We start from the raw sequence: 19,073 nt of genomic DNA, 5'->3' as shown, positions 1-19,073 counted from the left end.
AGGACGTTAGAGAAATATAACATAATATAGGGGCACCAATATTTTCCTTGCCTCCGGGCAACTGGGTCAAACTTATGCCAGTGCCTACTGTATGTAACAAATGCTCTCTCAGTTCAGCATAGGGATCAACAATCCCCCTCTCCTCAGTCACACACCGCAGACCTCATACAGCTGCCAGGCACTGTGGTAAGGGGAGACTGGGAGTGACTGGTTAGTCCCCGGGAGATGCTGCGGCTGGAGGGAGGAGGGGGACATATAGCAAGCACGCGGCGCAGACCTCGCGGCTGCCAGGCACTGTGGTAAGGGGAGACTGGGACTGACTGGTTAGCCCCCAGGAGACGCTGCGGCTGGAGGGAGGAGGGAGTCGTGGCTTGCACGCGGCGCGGGCCTCGCGGCTGCCGGGCACTGTAGAAAGGGGAGACTGGGAGTGACTGGTTAGCTCCCAGGAGACGCTGCGGCTGGAGGGAGGAGGGAGTCGGAGCCTGCAATCAGCGCGGACTTCTGCAGCGCTACCCGCCGGCTAAAGTGTGTGAAGGAGCTGGGCGCACCTCACTGCGGGCGGCAGCACTGCAGCTAGCGGTGGGGTTGTCGGGGCTGGAGATAACAGAGGCACTATGGAACCTGCACAGCGGCATTTGCCCCACAAAACTGCCGCTAAGAAGCGTGGAGTGTGCCAGAAAGTGACGCTCCTCCCCGCCAGAGAGCCCCTGCTGAGTTTGCTGATGTGGGGGGTCAAGCACACAGTGAGCCGGTGCCCGTCTGTCTGTACGGCATACCCCCTCACACAACCCCATACCTCCCCACTGTCCCGATTTTCGCGGGACAGTCCCATTTTTTTGGGTCTGTCCCGCTGTCCCACCCGTGTCCCGCAGTGTCCCGCGGTGAAGGGGGGTCAGTTGGGAAGCTCCTGAACTCGCTGTTCTGCTTAGCAGAACAGCGGTGAATAGATGCGCACAGCATCTATTTAGTGGAGACAGGAGGAGAAGGGGCATCAGGGGGTACGGATTAAGCGGGGGTTCCGGCAGCAGAGCCGGATTAAGGGGGGAGGGCCAGGGGGTACGTACCGTGGGCCCCACAGTTTTAGGGGGCCCCCCGGCTGAAGTAGCTCTGTCCCAGCTCAGAAGCTCCCCCGTCCTGCCAGTAACAGCAGCAGCATTGTGCTACAGCCAGCGCACGCTGCTGCATGTTGGCAGGTCTGTGGTGTTGCAGGGAGGCAGCAGCCTCCCTGCTTTCTTCTGCCTGTGCGGGTGTGTAGGGGGGAGCGACCACCTCCTCTGGATTTACCCCTAGCTGAGGGGCCAAAATCCCATGGAAAAAAATATATATCTGGAATTTGCATAAGGGGGCGTGGCCACACCGGCGCGATTAGGCCATGCCCCCAAACCCACAGCAGGCACAGCAATGAGATAGGGCCCCCTGTCTCAAGTGCCCTGGGCCCCCCAGACTCATAATCCGCGCCTGGGGGCATGCCAGCAGCTCACAGAGCGCTTGGCATGCCCCCTTACTGACGAAAACGGGGGCCCTCCGTTGAAGCCACGCCCATTTTAGTTGACCACGCCCCCTTTTCGCTGCGCGTGTGTGTGTGTGTGTGTGTGTGTCCCTCCTGCCTGAAGAAAGCTGGGAGGTATGCACCCCTGACTGTGCCATGCCCATACCATCTGCTTCTGCTCCTAGTCTCCTATAGATTTGCCCAGATCTGTGACTCATTTGACTAACTCCGCCCAGTTTTGTGACTCCGCCCAGCGTTAGCAAATGAGTCACAAAGTCACAGATCTGGGCTATTATATAGGAGATTTAAAATTATTGGAACCAATGTCAAAGCTAATGAGTAAATATTCGGTGAACGCCGCCTTCAGCGTGAGGGGCGCAGATGTCCGTAGCACGTATCCTGCTCGTTAATAAGCTTATTCTAAAATCTGAAAATGTTTCTCATTCCACAGGAAGGTTATTGAATTTCCATTCACTTTTATTTGAAGCACATACTTTAATAATTGGAGAAAAGCGCTCTCACAATGTGGTCATACTTTTCCTTACACCTTCCTCCATATGTGAAAGGAGTCTGTTCTCAGAATAGTTTCTCACTTGGATCAGAGGTGTAAGGATGCTGAATATTTTCATTTCAAAAGCGCTACCGGATCCTGTTTCCTCACCAGTCACTTCTATATAGAGGAGGCGAGGCTGTGCCAAGCTGTATAGCCTGGTGACTTTTGCCAAAATACCATAGCATGACATAAGATGATCACTGAAATAGTTTTGCAGCTAAAATGAAACTATTTGCATAGTTCACACTTATTAAGTAAATGCTTTGTCCTTCCAGGAGTAAGACAACATTGCCACATGATACTAGAGAACCTCAGCGCTACTAACCACCGTCCAGGGGTATTTACCCGGCAAACCACCTGTAATGTACACTGGCAAAGCAGGGGATATGCTGGCAGGGGATGCAGTAAATTTACTGGCTGTCGGGTTCCCGGCGTTCAAGAAGCCGACGCCAGAATCCCGACACCCGTTGATAAACCGACAGCTGGAATCACAAGACCGGAACCGTATTCCCACTCGGCCGGTGGATCCACGCCACCAACCAAGTGGGAATGGAACCTGTGGTGAGAGGACTTGCTGCCGGGATTCCGGCAGTCAGGATGCTGCTGTTGTCGGTATAGTGATGACATTCTGCTCGCCTCATTGTGGACCCCCCCCACTCTGCAATGCCATGATTACTGGCATAGTAAAGAGCGGGAGGAGATAATGCAATATAGCGTGAATAACATCATTAAGGGGTATATTCAATTGAAGTCAGATCCACAGCAGCGTCCATCCAGGTCTCGCTGACTGGAGCCGGGTGGACGCTGCTGTGAGCGGCGGCTGTGACATCCTCCAGCACTGCTCTCCCCCCGTCTGGCTGCCCGCGGCTCTCCCTCCGTCTCCCCGCGACTCTCCCCCCTCTCCTCCACTAAGGTCCCTCATCTCGGTCCGACATTTTTTTATGTCGGACTGAGGTGGTTGGAAACGGGGCCAAATCCTGTCGAATTTGGCCCCGTTTCCCTCAAAAGTAGGTGAATCTGCAGCAATACCGCCGATTCACGTACTATTCGACAAGTCAAATTCCCCGACTTGTCGAATAAAATTAGCTGGGATTGAATCGTTCGAATCACGATTCTACCTTCAAAAGTCGAAAACTGCTGTCTATTCGACAGACGCCAGCTTTCGACCCTATTTGAATATACCCCTAAGCCTCCAGGCCCATGCACTTCCAGAGTCCATTTTCTGGATGAGTGGGAGATCCACCCAAGATTTGTGAGTTCCAGGACAGTAGGTAAGTAAGACTGCATGTCCACTTGGCCTCCCCATGCCCCCTTCCCGCAACACCAACATGCCTGTCACCTCCCTCCTGTCACCATGTTGACATTTATCATATCTACATGGATGATATGACGACATGACAAATTGTTGAAAAAATAAGAATTTACTTACCGATAATTCTATTTCTCGGAGTCCGTAGTGGATGCTGGGGTTCCTGAAAGGACCATGGGGAATAGCGGCTCCGCAGGAGACAGGGCACAAAAAGTAAAGCTTTCCGATCAGGTGGTGTGCACTGGCTCCTCCCCCTATGACCCTCCTCCAAGCCTCAGTTAGGTACTGTGCCCGGACGAGCGTACACAATAAGGGAGGAATTTTGAATCCCGGGTAAGACTCATACCAGCCACACCAATCACACCGTACAACTTGTGATCTAAACCCAGTTAACAGTATGATAACAGAGGAGCCTCTGAAAGATGGCTCCCTACAACAATAACCCGAATTAGTTAACAATAACTATGTACAATTATTGCAGATAATCCGCACTTGGGATGGGCGCCCAGCATCCACTGCGGACTCCGAGAAATAGAATTATCGGTAAGTAAATTCTTATTTTCTCTATCGTCCTAGTGGATGCTGGGGTTCCTGAAAGGACCATGGGGATTATACCAAAGCTCCCAAACGGGCGGGAGAGTGCGGATGACTCTGCAGCACCGAATGAGAGAACTCCAGGTCCTCCTTAGCCAGAGTATCAAATTTGTAAAATTTTACAAACGTGTTCTCCCCTGACCACGTAGCTGCTCGGCAAAGTTGTAATGCCGAGACCCCTCGGGCAGCCGCCCAAGATGAGCCCACCTTCCTTGTGGAGTGGGCCTTTACAGATTTAGGCTGTGGCAGGCCTGCCACAGAATGTGCAAGTTGGATTGTGCTACAGATCCAACGAGCAATCGTCTGCTTAGACGCAGGAGCACCCATCTTGTTGGGTGCATACAATATAAACAACGAGTCAGATTTTCTGACTCCAGCTGTCCTTGCAATATATATTTTCAATGCTCTGACAACGTCCAGTAACTTGGAGTCCTCCAAGTCACTTGTAGCCGCAGGCACTACAATAGGCTGGTTCAGATGAAATGCTGACACCACCTTAGGGAGAAAATGCGGACGAGTCCGCAGTTCCGCCCTGTCCGAATGGAAAATCAGATATGGGCTTTTGTAAGATAAAGCTGCCAGTTCTGACACTCTCCTGGCCGAAGCCAGGGCCAGTAGCATGGTCACTTTCCATGTGAGATATTTCAAATCCACATTTTTTAGTGGTTCAAACCAATGAGATTTTAGAAAGTCCAAAACCACATTGAGATCCCACGGTGCCACTGGAGGCACCACAGGAGGCTGTATATGCAGCACTCCCTTAACAAAAGTCTGGACTTCAGGGACTGAAGCCAATTCTTTCTGGAAGAAAATCGACAGGGCCGAAATTTGAACCTTAATAGATCCCAATTTGAGACCCATAGACAATCCTGATTGCAGGAAATGTAGGAATCGACCCAGATGAAATTCCTCCGTCGGAGCACTCCGATCCTCGCACCACGCAACATATTTTCGCCAAATGCGGTGATAATGTTGCACGGTTACTTCCTTCCTTGCTTTAATCAAAGTAGGAATGACTTCTTCCGGCATGCCTTTTTCCTTTAGGATCCGGCGTTCAACCGCCATGCCGTCAAACGCAGCCGCGGTAAGTCTTGAAACAGACAGGGACCCTGCTGAAGCAAGTCCCTCCTTAGAGGTAGAGGCCACGGATCTTCCGTGATCATCTCTTGAAGTTCCGGGTACCAAGTCCTTCTTGGCCAATCCGGAACCACTAGTATCGTTCTTACGCCTCTTTGCCGTATAATTCTCAATACTTTTGGTATGAGAGGCAGAGGAGGAAACACATACACCGACTGGTACACCCAAGGCGTTACCAGCGCGTCCACAGCTATTGCCTGCGGATCTCTTGACCTGGCGCAATACCTGTCCAGTTTTTTGTTGAGGCGAGACGCCATCATGTCCACCATTGGTCTTTCCCAACGGGTTACCAGCATGTGGAAGACTTCTGGATGAAGTCCCCACTCTCCCGGGTGAAGGTCGTGTCTGCTGAGGAAGTCTGCTTCCCAGTTGTCCACTCCCGGGATGAACACTGCTGACAGTGCTATCACATGATTCTCTGCCCAGCGAAGAATCCTTGCAGCTTCTGCCATTGCACTCCTGCTTCTTGTGCCGCCCTGTCTGTTCACATGGGCGACTGCCGTGATGTTGTCCGACTGGATCAACACCGGTTTTCCCTGAAGCAGAGGTTCTGCCTGGCTTAGAGCATTGTAGATTGCTCTTAGTTCCAGAATGTTTATGTGAAGAGACGTTTCCAGGCTCGTCCACACTCCCTGGAAGTTTCTTCCTTGTGTGACTGCTCCCCAGCCTCTCAGGCTGGCGTCCGTGGTCACCAGGATCCAATCCTGTATGCCGAATCTGCGGCCCTCCAATAGATGAGCACTCTGCAACCACCACAGAAGAGATACCCTTGTCCTTGGAGACAGGGTTATCCGCTGGTGCATCTGAAGATGCGACCCTGACCATTTGTCCAACAGATCCCTCTGGAAAATTCTTGCGTGGAATCTGCCGAATGGAATTGCTTCGTAAGAAGCCACCATTTTTCCCAGGACTCTTGTGCATTGATGTACAGACACCTTTCCTGGTTTTAGGAGGTTCCTGACAAGCTCGGATAACTCCTTGGCTTTTTCCTCCGGGAGAAAAACCTTTTTCTGAACCGTGTCCAGAATCATCCCTAGGAACAGCAGACGAGTTGTTGGCATTAACTGGGATTTTGGAATATTCAGAATCCACCCGTGCTGTTTTAGCACTTCTTGAGACAGTGCTAATCCCATCTCTAGCTGTTCTCTGGACCTTGCCCTTATCAGGAGATCGTCCAAGTATGGGATAATTAATACGCCTTTTCTTCGAAGAAGAATCATCATCTCGGCCATTACCTTTGTAAAGACCCGAGGTGCCGTGGACAATCCGAACGGCAGCGTCTGAAACTGATAGTGACAGTTTTGTACGACGAACCTGAGGTACCCCTGGTGTGAGGGGTAAATTGGAACGTGGAGGTACGCATCCTTGATGTCCAAGGATACCATAAAGTCCCCTTCTTCCAGGTTCGCTATCACTGCTCTGAGTGACTCCATCTTGAACTTGAACTTCTTTATGTACAGGTTCAATGACTTCAGATTTAGAATAGGTCTTACCGAGCCATCCGGCTTCGGTACCACAAATAGAGTGGAATAATACCCCTTTCCTTGTTGTAGAAGAGGTACCTTGACTATCACCTGCTGAGAGTACAGCTTGTGAATGGCTTCCAAGACCGTCTCCCTTTCGGAGGGGGACGTTGGTAAAGCAGACTTCAGGAAACGGCGAGGTGGATCTGTCTCTAGTTCCAACCTGTATCCCTGAGATATTATCTGCAGGATCCAGGGATCTACCTGCGAGTGAGCCCACTGCGCGCTGAAATTCTTGAGACGACCGCCCACCGCCCCCGAGTCCGCTTGAGAAGCCCCAGCGTCATGCTGAGGCTTTTGTAGAAGCGGGGGAGGGCTTCTATTCCTGGGAAGGAGCTGCCTGTTGCTGTCTCTTCCCCCTTCCTCTGCCTCGTGGCAGATATGAATATCCCTTTGCTCTCTTGTTTTTAAAGGAACGAAAGGGCTGCGGTTGAAAAGTCGGTGTCTTTTTCTGTTGGGGAGTAACTTGAGGTAAAAAGGTGGATTTCCCGGCTGTAGCCGTGGCCACCAAATCTGATAGACCGACTCCAAATAACTCCTCCCCTTTATACGGCAAAACTTCCATATGCCGTTTTGAGTCCGCATCGCCTGACCACTGTCGCGTCCATAAACTTCTTCTGGCCGAAATGGACATAGCACTTACCTGTGATGCCAGTGTGCAGATATCCCTCTGTGCATCACGCATATAAAGAAATGCATCCTTTATTTGCTCTAAAGACAGTAAAACATTGTCCCTATCCAGGGTATCAATATTTTCAATCAGGGACTCTGACCAAGCTACTCCAGCACTGCACATCCAGGCTGTCGCTATAGCTGGTCGTAGTATAACACCTGTATGTGTGTATATACTTTTTTGGATATTTTCCATCCTCCTATCTACTGGATCTTTAAGTGCGGCCGTCTCAGGAGAGGGTAACGCCACTTGTTTAGATAAGCGTGTGAGCGCCTTGTCCACCCTAGGAGGTGTTTCCCAGCGCGCCCTAACCTCTAGCGGGAAAGGGTATAAAGCCAATAACTTCTTTGAAATTAGCATCTTTTTATCGGGGGCAACCCACGCTTCATCACACACCTCATTTAGTTCTTCTGATTCAGGAAAAACTATAGGTAGTTTTTTCACACCCCACATAATACCCTGTTTAGTGGTACCTGTAGTATCAGCTAAATGTAACGCCTCCTTCATTGCCAAAATCATATAACGTGTGGCCCTACTGGAAAATACGGTTGATTCGTCACCGTCGCCACTGGAATCAGTGCCTGTGTCTGGGTCTGTGTCGACCGACTGAGGCAAAGGGCGTTTTACAGCCCCTGACGGTGTTTGAGGCGCCTGGACAGGCACTAATTGATTGTCCGGCCGTCTCATGTCGTCAAATGACTGCTTTAGCGTGTTGACACTATCCCGTAATTCCATAAATAAAGGCATCCATTCTGGTGTCGACCCCCTAGGAGGTGACATCCCCATATTTGGCAATTGCTCCGCCTCCACACCAATATCGTCCTCATACATGTCGACACACACGTACCGACACACAGCAGACACACAGGGAATGCTCTTAACAAAGACAGGACCCGACTAGCCCTTTGGGGAGACAGAGGGAGAGTCTGCCAGCACACACCAAAGCGCTATATATGACAGGGATAGCCTTATAATAAGTGCTCCCTGTATAGCTGCTTTTATAATATAATTTTTGCCACTATTTTGCCCCCCCTCTCTTGTTTTACCCTGTTTCTGTAGTGCAGTGCAGGGGAGAGACCTGGGAGCCGTCCTGACCAGCGGAGCTGTGTAAGGAAAATGGCGCTGTGTGCTGAGGAGATAGGCCCCGCCCCTTTTACGGCGGGCTCGTCTCCCGCTCTTTAGTGGATTCTGGCAGGGGTTAAATATCTCCATATAGCCCCCGGAGGCTATATGTGAGGTATTTTTTTAGCCAAATAGGTTTTCATTTGCCTCCCAGGGCGCTCCCCTCCCAGCGCCCTGCACCCTCAGTGACTGCCGTGTGAAGTGTGCTGAGAGGAAAATGGCGCACAGCTGCAGTGCTGTGCGCTACCTTTAGAAGACTGAGGAGTCTTCTGCCGCCGATTCTGGACCTCTTCTTGTTTCAGCATCTGCAAGGGGGCCGGCGGCGAGGCTCCGGTGACCATCCAGGCTGTACCTGTGATCGTCCCTCTGGAGCTGATGTCCAGTAGCCAAGAAGCCAATCCATCCTGCACGCAGGTGAGTTCACTTCTTCTCCCCTAAGTCCCTCGTTGCAGTGATCCTGTTGCCAGCAGGACTCACTGTAAAATAAAAAACCTAAGCTAAACTTTTCTAAGCAGCTCTTTAGGAGAGCCACCTAGATTGCACCCTTCTCGGCCGGGCACAAAAATCTAACTGAGGCTTGGAGGAGGGTCATAGGGGGAGGAGCCAGTGCACACCACCTGATCGGAAAGCTTTACTTTTTGTGCCCTGTCTCCTGCGGAGCCGCTATTCCCCATGGTCCTTTCAGGAACCCCAGCATCCACTAGGACGATAGAGAAACATTTCTAGGTGGTCTAGAGGTGTCATACCTTGTCCTGGCGACTACAGTGACTGCGGCAGCTCTAGCGTCTTCTTCCAGGTCCCAGTGGCCATGTTAGTATCAGTGCCTACACAGGTGTCTGAGGAACGGCCTTCTGGTAAGTAGTTCTACCCTATCCCAAACCCTAACCCTAATCCCCAACCCTAACCCTACCCCTAGTGCCAAAACTTAACCTCCCACCTGAACCTCCCACCGCAGTCTAACGCTAACCCTCCCATCGGTACCTAACCTGTTGGCATCCTCACTGTGTCAATATTTCATATTTTGGATGTCGACATTGTGAACCTGTTGATAGTTTGAAGATGTCAACCTTGTTCCTGTCTACAGTTTGAACAATGTCAAAATTCTGATCATAGGCAAAACCCGGAGGGGGGGTTCCAGTTGCCCAGAAACCTCCATCCTCACAGCCTGGCCAGTGGTCACTACATGCAGTATAAAGGTTTGATTGGAGCTGCTGCACATGCCCAGTGGCAGTAGATTTTCCTAGCAAGTCTGCTGTGTGTGGGTCTGTGGATCTGAGCGCTCAGTCATCGCACCAGAGAGAGAATCTGGTAAGCGGCTTATCATGATCACTGGGCCTGCATATGTCTGATGTACTGTATTACATACACTGCACTATGTTAGGGGCAGACTATAGCCTGCTCCATGCTAATCATGCATCCTTCATGGGCTGGCAACAATCGCTCTAAAATCAAACATTTAGGAAATGTCCCCGCCCCCCCCCCCCCCCTCCCTTCAGAAATTCAGCATTTGCCCCTCCTGATGTCGACATTGCATTTTGTTATTGTCGACTTTCATGCTCGGATACCCCTTCCTTGATCAGGGCAGCCAGCAAGTTGGTAACTATGTGGCAGATTTAAAGTGTACAGTATCCTGCCTAGCATAATAGAAGTGTAGAACGCCTACTGATGTAATTAGTTCTTAGCGGGTGCATTTTCCTGAATATTGGTTCAGCACACAAAATGGCCGCCTCTGCTTTGTGCAGTTGACAGTGGTGCAAGTAGAAATTATGTCTTAGTGGTCAAAAAATGGGTGTGGCCAGATGCCACATGGGGCGTGGAAATGAAAATGGGGGCGTGATACACTTATGGGGGCCAGATACACATATGATCCCAATAGTGCAGTGCCATATACAAATATGCCCCCATAGTGCCAGATACACATATGCCCCCCACAGTGCCAGATACACATATGCCCCCACAGGGCCAGATACACATATGCCCCCACAATGCCAGGTACAGATATGCCCCCACAGTGCCAGATACACATATGCCCCTCCCCTCACACACATCTGCTGCAAGCAAGGTGGTCGGGTCGGTGGTACTGCGTACGGCTGTCAATTTCTTACCGGTACGCAGTACCGCCCCGCACCGCCATACTTGCAGCACTGCTTAAGGCCCCCATACATCAGCAATCAATTGGGGCAATTTGGAGTTTTGTAGATGATTGTGTAAATAAATCTGCAATGTATGGGGTTCACAGATCGCAGATTCCAACCCAAAAGTGACTGGGATTGGGATTGGTAAATCAGGTTGTCCAACATGTTGGATTTCACAGATCAATTGGGACTGTAGATTGCTAGTGTATGGGAACAATTGATAAGCCTTTCAAGATTGGCTGATCTGTATTTGCTGAAAATGATCTGCAAATCACTGAAAAAATATCTGTAACGTATGGGTGCAGATCGGTGGATTTTTAAATGTGGGAGAAAAACTCTCAGAATCTGCAAATAGTTTTTTTTTTTTAAATTGCTGATGTATGGGGGCCTGACTCTGCGAGGGCCGAGGCTTATGTCTTCATACCATGCAGTGCTTGAAAAAATGTGCTTTATGGTTTGACAGAAATCCTGGAAGCAGCACACATGGCAGAACCTGTAAGATGTCTTTTCCTGTTTTATATACTTACACTGGCCAGATGACCTTACACATTTCCCAGGCACCTGCTGCAACATAAACTGTTAGAGGCCATAATAGATGCCGATCGGTCCAGCCCTTCTTCTCCAGGCTGATCAGATATTTTTCTTGGCACACAGGACTGAACAGGTGTAATTAAGCACAGCTCAGCTTGTTTAGGCTTTGCTTAAAGAGATATTGCTGTGGTAAGCAATCCATGCCTGGGGAAATTACTTTTAAAAATAGACTTTGCATTCAGATAAGGTGATGCTGTGAGGGCCTACAAGTGTTATAAATGGGTTTTATCCAATATATAGCAATATAAAATCACACCATAATGTGTCACTTAATTAGATGAAAATGACCAGAACTTGTGGGCAGTTTAAGAGTGTATCTAGGTAGCACAAGACGTGTAAAGCTGACTGCCGCCAACCCCTGCCAACCTCCCGCAGAGAGACTTTAAGTGGGTGAAGTATTAAACCCCCATTTTAGAATACCGGAGGATTATCCACTGGAGTCCCACCATGTCTGTGATGCACAAACACACCCGTACATGTTTTACTGGGGATTTCTGTCTTGGGCCTTCAGAAGTGCTGTATTATAGGATGGATCTGGTGAATGGTAGCTACTGATTGGGACTAGACAGACGGCAGATGCAAGTCCCTTATAATAGTTTCTACCGTTCTATCGCATGCACCTTTCCCCAATCTTGGCAAGTCTGTAGTTCTATTTTATATTGTGCTTTTTATCTTAAGATGGGCATACACTATACAATTATCTGTCAGATCTGGCTAGTTGGAATGAAAATCTGGTGCTGGATGAGAGCAAATGACAATTGACCACTTGCTCCCAAACATTGGAAAACGGTCACAAAATGTCATTCATATAAATTGGTTAAATCTGTGATTTATCCAATTTGTCTGAATGACAGGTTCTGTCTGGTTGCTTATCATTTGCTCTCATCCATTACCAGATTTTCATTCCAACCAGCCAGATGATCTGCCAGATAACTGTATGGTGTATGCCCAGCTTTAGCTATAAAATATATAAGGTGTATATGTAACATAAATGCATTCTGTGCTTAGATTTAGGTCCCATCACCATGATATCTCATTATGGTATGCAATTATTCCAAAATATGGAAAAATCCGATATCCAAAATACCTCTGGTCCCAAGCATTTTGGATAAGGGATACTCAACCAGTACAACTTCTTTAATTCTGTACTGGAAAATCTGACATATTATGCATAGCATAACTTCTCTCATTTTTTGCTGTGAAATGTGACATATGCATAGCACCACTTCTCTCATTCTGGGAATAGGATATATGACAAGCATAGTACCATTTCTCTCATTCTGGAATGGGAAATGTGACATGCACAGTGCCACTTCTCTCATTATGTGCTGGGAAATGTGACACATGCATAGTACTACTTCCTTTATTCTGTGCTGTGAAATATGACCTATGCATAGTACCACTTGTCGCATTCCGTGCTTGATTATGCAATGCATGCAAAGTACCACTTCTCTCATTCTGTGCTGGGTTATACACCACATGCATAGTGCTACTTCTCTCATTCTATGCTGGGATATACAACACATGCATAGTGCCACTTCTCTCATTCTATGCTGGGATATACAACACATGCATAGTGCCACTTCTCTCATTCTATGCTGGGATATACAACACATGCATAGTGCCACTTCTCTCATTCTATGCTGGGATATACAACACATGCATAGTGCCACTTCTCTCATTCTATGCTGGGATATACAACACATGCATAGTGCCACTTCTCTCATTCTATGCTGGGATATACAACACATGCATAGTGCCACTTCTCTCATTCTATGCTGGGATATACAACACATGCATAGTGCCACTTCTCTCATTCTATGCTGGGATATACAACACATGCATAGTGCCACTTCTCTCATTCTATGCTGGGATATACAACACATGCATAGTGCCACTTCTCTCATTCTATGCTGGGATATTCAACATATGCATAGTACCACTTCTCTCATTCTATGCTGGGATATTCAACATATGCATAGTGCCACTTCTCTCATTCTATGCTGGAAATGTGACACATTACTGTATGCATCGTACCACTCTACATTTTCATAACATACTTTGTGTGTCGCTATGGTCTCACCTTCATGATTGAATGACAGTAGCACTGGAAAATAATTTTTTTAGGATTACACCCCTGAATACATAAATTGTGTCACTTACCCAAGAAAAATATTTCTGCAGAAAGGACTGTCGCAGTGCAGTAGTTAGGTTGTAATCCTCTGAGCTGTGATGAGTTTGATGACCGGCCCAAACTATATTGACCTCTGTAGAAAAAAAAGGGCATAATTAGTTTACAAATGATACACTTCACTACTGAATAAGCAATCAGTGACTTGTGAGCTTTTGAGGAACTACAAGTCCCAATATACTCTGTGGCAGCTGGGTCCACTGCCTACCATTTGTGAAGTGAGCAAAACTGTTTCCTCACCATGCTGGCAGTTTTCTCCAAAGATCTGCAGTTGTCTGCTTGTAGCGGTATTAACCTTGTGTGCGCCCGTCATCTACAGTAGTACTACAATTCCCAGAGCACCCTGCTAGCCTTCTGTTGTCAGGGTATGCTATGAATTGTGGCTCACAGCAGCTGGAGAGCTATAGGTTGCCAAAGCCTGGTCGGTATTCTCATATAGGTACTACAGTCCTCATCCTGGTATTATCAGTGATTTTAGGCATGATTATCAAATGGCCGGAGAATCTTTTATTACCTCTTGGCCAGATGGACCTACAGGTACTACAAATACCAACATAACCATAAGAGGTTTCCTGGGCTGGAATATAAAGTGCATATTACATACTTTGATAAATAATAATTTACAAAGTCTACAGCGAATTGCTTTTAATATACATAATACAGAGTGAGGGGTGTGGTGTACTATCTGACCTATGGGCTTTACAATCTCCTTAAAATGATGTACTGTAGTAGCCACAATTCTGCTCTAGCAGCAAACAAAGCCGTCACATAGATAGCAACCAACACTGACCAACGTGCACAGAACTGAACTGATGCTGACTCATTAGCCGTCACTTCACAGCATTCAGCATAACATACAGCAGCCGAGGTTCCAGAGAAACCCCAAAATAGAACCTGCTGCAGAGCAACAGCCACAGTAACCTACATGTATGATTCTTGCCTGGGTAGCCTCAACATGTGATATCTACCAGGGAAGAATAATGTGATTCCTGTCAGTGTAGAGCAGAGGTTCTCAAACTCTGTCCTCGGGAGCCCACACAGTGCATGTTTTGCAGGTCTCCTCACAGAATCGCAAGTGAAATAATTAGCTCCACCTATGGACCTTTTAAAATGTGTCTGTGAGTAATTAATACACCTGTGCACCTGCTGGGTTACCTGCAAAACATGCAGTGTGTGGGCTCCTGAGGACCGAGTTTGAGAACCTCTGGTGTAGAGTAACGTGTGTATGATTCTTGTTAGGGAAAAATAATGTTTGATCTATCAGGGTAGGATAATGTGTGATTCCATTTCCTGCTAGGCTAGAACAACATGTGATTCCTGTCAGGGTAGGATAACGTGTGATTCCTGTCAGGGTAGGATAACGTGTGATTCCTGTCAGGGTAGGATAACGTGTGATTCCTGTCAGGGTAGGATAACGTGTGATTCCTGTCAGGGTAGGATAACGTGTAATTCCTGTCAGGGCAGGATAACGTGTAATTCCTGTCAGGGCAGGATAGCATGTGATTCCTGTCAGGGCAGGATAACGTGTGATTTCTACCAGGGTAGAAAAAACTTGTGATATCTACAGTACCATGGTAGAATAAACTTGTGATTCCTCTCAGGGTAGAATAACATGTGATTCCTGTCAGGGCAGACAAATGTGGGAATCCTGTCAGGGTAGAATAATGTATGATTCTTGCCAGGGTAGAATATTATATGATTCCTGTAAGGGTAGACAAACATGTGATTCCTGTCAGGGCAGACTAATACGTGATTCCTGTGAGGGTGAAATAAAGTGGGATTCCTGCCAGGGTAGGATAACGTGTGATCACTCTCTGGGTGGAATAAAGTGGGATTCCTGTCAGGGTTAAATAACGTGTGCTTCCTGTGAGGGTAGAATAACATGTAATTCCTGCCAGGAAAGAATAACATTTGATTCCTGCCTGGGAAGAATAATGTGTGATTCCTGCAAGGGTAGAATAATGTGTGATTCCTGCCAGGGTAGACTAACTATTGATTCCTGTCAGGGTAGAATAATGTGTGATTCCTGCCAGGGTAGAATAACACGTGATTCCTGCTAGGGTAGAATAACGTGTAATTCCTGTCAGGGTAGAATAACGTGTGATTCCAGTCATGGTAGACTAACATGATTCCTGCCAGGGTAGAATAACGTGTGATTCCTGCCAGTGTAGAATAATGTGTGATTCCTGCCAGTGTAGAATAATGTGTGATTCCTGCCAGGGTAGAATAATACGTGATTCCTGCCAGGGTATAATAATACGTGATTCCTGTCAGGGTAGAATAATGTGGCATTCCTGTCAGGGTAGAATAACGTGTGATTCCTGCCAGGGTAGAATAACGTGTGATTCCTGCCAGTGTAGAATAACGTGTGATTCCTGCCAGTGTAGAATAATGTGTGATTCCTGCCAGTGTAGAATAATGTGTGATTCCTGCCAGTGTAGAATAATGTGTGATTCCTGCCAGTGTAGAATAATGTGTGATTCCTGCCAGGGTAGAATAATGTGTGATTCCTGCCAGGGTAGAATAATGTGTGATTCCTGTCAGGGTAGAATAACGTGTGATTCCTGCCAGGGTAGAATAACGTTTGATTCCTGCCTGGGAAGAATAATATGTGATTCCTGCAAGGGTAGACTAACGTGTGATTCCTGTCAGGGTAGACTAACATGTGATTCCTGTCAGGGTAGAAAAAGATGTGATTCCTGTCAGGGTAGAATAAGGTTCGTTTCCTGCCAGGGAAGAATAAGGTTTGATTCCTGCCTGGGAAGAATAATGTGTGATTCCTTCCAGGGTAGAATAATGTGTGATTCCTGTCAGGGTAGAATAACGTGTGATTCCTGTCATGGTAGACTAACATATGATTCCTGCCAGGGTAGAATAACGTGTGGTTCCTGCCAGGGTAGAATAACGTGTGATTCCTGCCAGGGTAGAATAATATGTGATTCCTGTCAGGGTAGAATAATGTGTGATTCCTGCGAGGGAAAAATAAGTTTGATTACTGCCAGTGTAGAATAATGTGTGATTTTTGCCAGGGTAGAATAACGTATGATTCCTGTCAGGGTAGAATAATGTGTGATTCCTGTCAGGGTAGAATAACGTGTGATTCCTGTCAGGGTAGAATAATGTGTGATTCCTGCCAGGATACAGTAAACGTGTGATTCCTTTCAGGGTTGCCAATGTGGCTGCAACATTGAGATGTAACAGATCGGAACGATGAATCTAAAAAGAAATTCTTACAAACTCTCATCACGAAGGATAAAAATCCCCATTCTGCAGCGTTGTGCTCAGTGTCAGATTTAACGGTACTTTATACATGGGACCGCAGCCAAGAGCCGTAAATTCTCCACACGCAGTATTTACTCAGCTAGAAATAGTCCTTACTCAGGAATGTGTATAAAAGCAAAGGATAAAAAGTAAATATATTGAAATTGTATTAAAACAAAAATTTATGTTAATTGTGTATTTTTACTTTCAAATTGGAAGGGATGACACTTATGCCAGGCAAGATGTAAAAATTTGGTGTGCATGAAAATGATGTAGTGCAAATTTTGGTATAATTCCTTTAGAAATGGATTATTGAATGTTCTGTATACTTTCAAATATCTCTAGACAGAGGATCATTTAAAGTGTATTAGCGAAACAGGCCTAAATAGAAAAATGGCACATTGACATTATAATCTGAGTAAAATGTTCAATGGGCCTAATTCAGACCTGATCGCAGCAGCACATTTTGGGGTATATGCAATTGCGGTCGAATTGCCGCAGATGTTGAAAAACGGGGCATTTTCGACAAAATCAGTTGAGGTTACTCGCGATCAACTGCTGACCGCAAAGTTCCCACCATTGGATACAATGGAGCGCCTATGTGCTACAGTGTATCTCGAGTGCGCCGCCTGACAGCTCAGACGCGCGCAGCCAATCAGGAGAGTGCCACGACGTGGCGCTCCCTGATTGGCTGAAGGGACCCTCTTTGACAGCAGTCACGTGGGGTACCGGCAGTCGGGGAAAGGGGTCCCATGTGTAAACATGGGACCCCTTTCAGTGCGTGGTCCGTGATTTCCGTTTTTTTATTTTGCCAAGTACGTGGATTACAAACTAAGAAGAGGACCGATCTACACTGGATTGTTGTGAGTATAATTTTATTTACAGGTACCCCGTGGATCCTACGTGGAGAAGGGGACCGACACTTCGTGTCAACATAGGTAAGTATGTGTGTGTGTTGGTGTGCATGTATGTAATAAAGTTATACTGTCACGGTGTGTGTGTACTGTTTTTATTTGGGTATTTTTTTTTCGTAGTAGAACTACAGGTACCAGCGGGCCCGTTTCCCCCCCGCATGCTGGTACTTGTGGTTCTCCAAGTACCAGCTTGCGGGGAGGCTTGCTGGGACTTGTAGCTCTGCTACAAAAAACAATACTCTTTTTTTCTGACACATGGCTATCAGCCCCCCATCCGCCGCCCTTGGATGAGGGGGACAGCCTCGGGCTTCACCCCTGGCCCTTGGGTCGCTGGAGGGGGGACCCCTTGATTTAAGGAGTCCCCACTCCTCCAGGGTACCCCGGCCAGGGGTGACTAGTTAGTGATTTAATGCCAGGGCCGCAGGGACCGATATAAAAGTGTCCCCTGGCTGTGGCATTATCTCTCTGACTAGTGGAGCCCGGTGCTGGTGTTAAAAATACGGGGGACCCCTACGTGTTTTGTCCCCCGTATTTTTGGCACCAGGACTGGACGCAGAGCCCGTTGCTGGTTGTTAAAATACGGGGGATTCCATGTCATTCCCCCCCGTATTTTTACAACCAGGACCGGCTCAAAGAGCCCGAGGCTGGTTATGCTTAGGAGGGGGGACCCCACGCAATTTTTTCAGGTTTTCTTTAACACTTTTATGCCGTCCATGAAGTCAAATCCAGGACGCACACTATCGTCAATTGGTCCGTTTTTCGACAGTGGTACTGTCGAATCCGTTTTTTATTGAATATGTCGAATTCGGATCCCGGCGGCCTTATTCTCTAATGGGCAAAACCATATTGCACTGCAGGGGGGGGGGGGCAGATATAACATGTGCAGAGAGAGTTAGATTTGGGTGGTTTACATTGTTTCTGTTCAGGGTAAATACTGACGGCTTTATTTTTACACTGCAATTTAGATTTCAGTTTGAACACACCCCACCCAAATCTAACTCTCTCTGCACATGTTATATCAGTCCCCCCTGCAGTGCACATGGTTTTACCCATTAGAGAACAAAATTGCTGCTGCAATCAGGTCTGAATTAGGCCCTATATGCAGTCATTAAAGGGACCATCCATCCAAATCTTCTCATTTCATGGTTTTCTTCTCCCTAGCTTTTCAATGGTGGGAAGATACTCAAACACACATGTTAACCTTATTTCAAAAACACAAATCAAAACAAAAAACAGCACTACAGTGAAAACAATGAGCGCATAACAATTAGTGTATACAGAAACCATTTCCTATATCTACAAACCTGTTTAGATTTAATAAAAATTAACTCTGAAATGAACAGTAACCACTGAGAATCAGTACAGCATCCACCTTCCACACCATACATCTTTAGTGTAGTAAATTAGTTGCTAATTATATATTACGTTCCATTTAAACATCACTTTCATTAGTGTTGCACAAACACACGGCAAAATGAAGCTGCGTAGAAGTGCGTTTAGGGATTTATTATTTTGAATTGAAGATTGCACTTACATGCAATGTAGAGCAACAGGCATATAACAAACACTTAAGTTCCTGTT

At 47.2% G+C, this 19,073-nt stretch overlaps 1 protein-coding gene across 1 annotated transcript in view; it reads right to left on the bottom strand.

Annotated features, from left to right (window-relative positions):
* Positions 1–19,073, bottom strand: part of AGMO (alkylglycerol monooxygenase) — a 375,267-nt gene that overhangs the window by 213,138 nt on the left and 143,056 nt on the right. Inside the window, exon 4 of the mRNA XM_063925088.1 lies at positions 13,290–13,393. Coding sequence (XP_063781158.1) covers positions 13,290–13,393 — 104 coding nt within the window. The remainder of the gene's footprint in view (positions 1–13,289; positions 13,394–19,073) is intronic.

This window comes from Pseudophryne corroboree, chromosome 5, assembly GCF_028390025.1.
Source record: "Pseudophryne corroboree isolate aPseCor3 chromosome 5, aPseCor3.hap2, whole genome shotgun sequence".
Classification (NCBI taxonomy): Eukaryota; Metazoa; Chordata; class Amphibia; order Anura; family Myobatrachidae; genus Pseudophryne; species Pseudophryne corroboree.
This window is presented reverse-complemented; position numbering and strand designations above follow the sequence as displayed.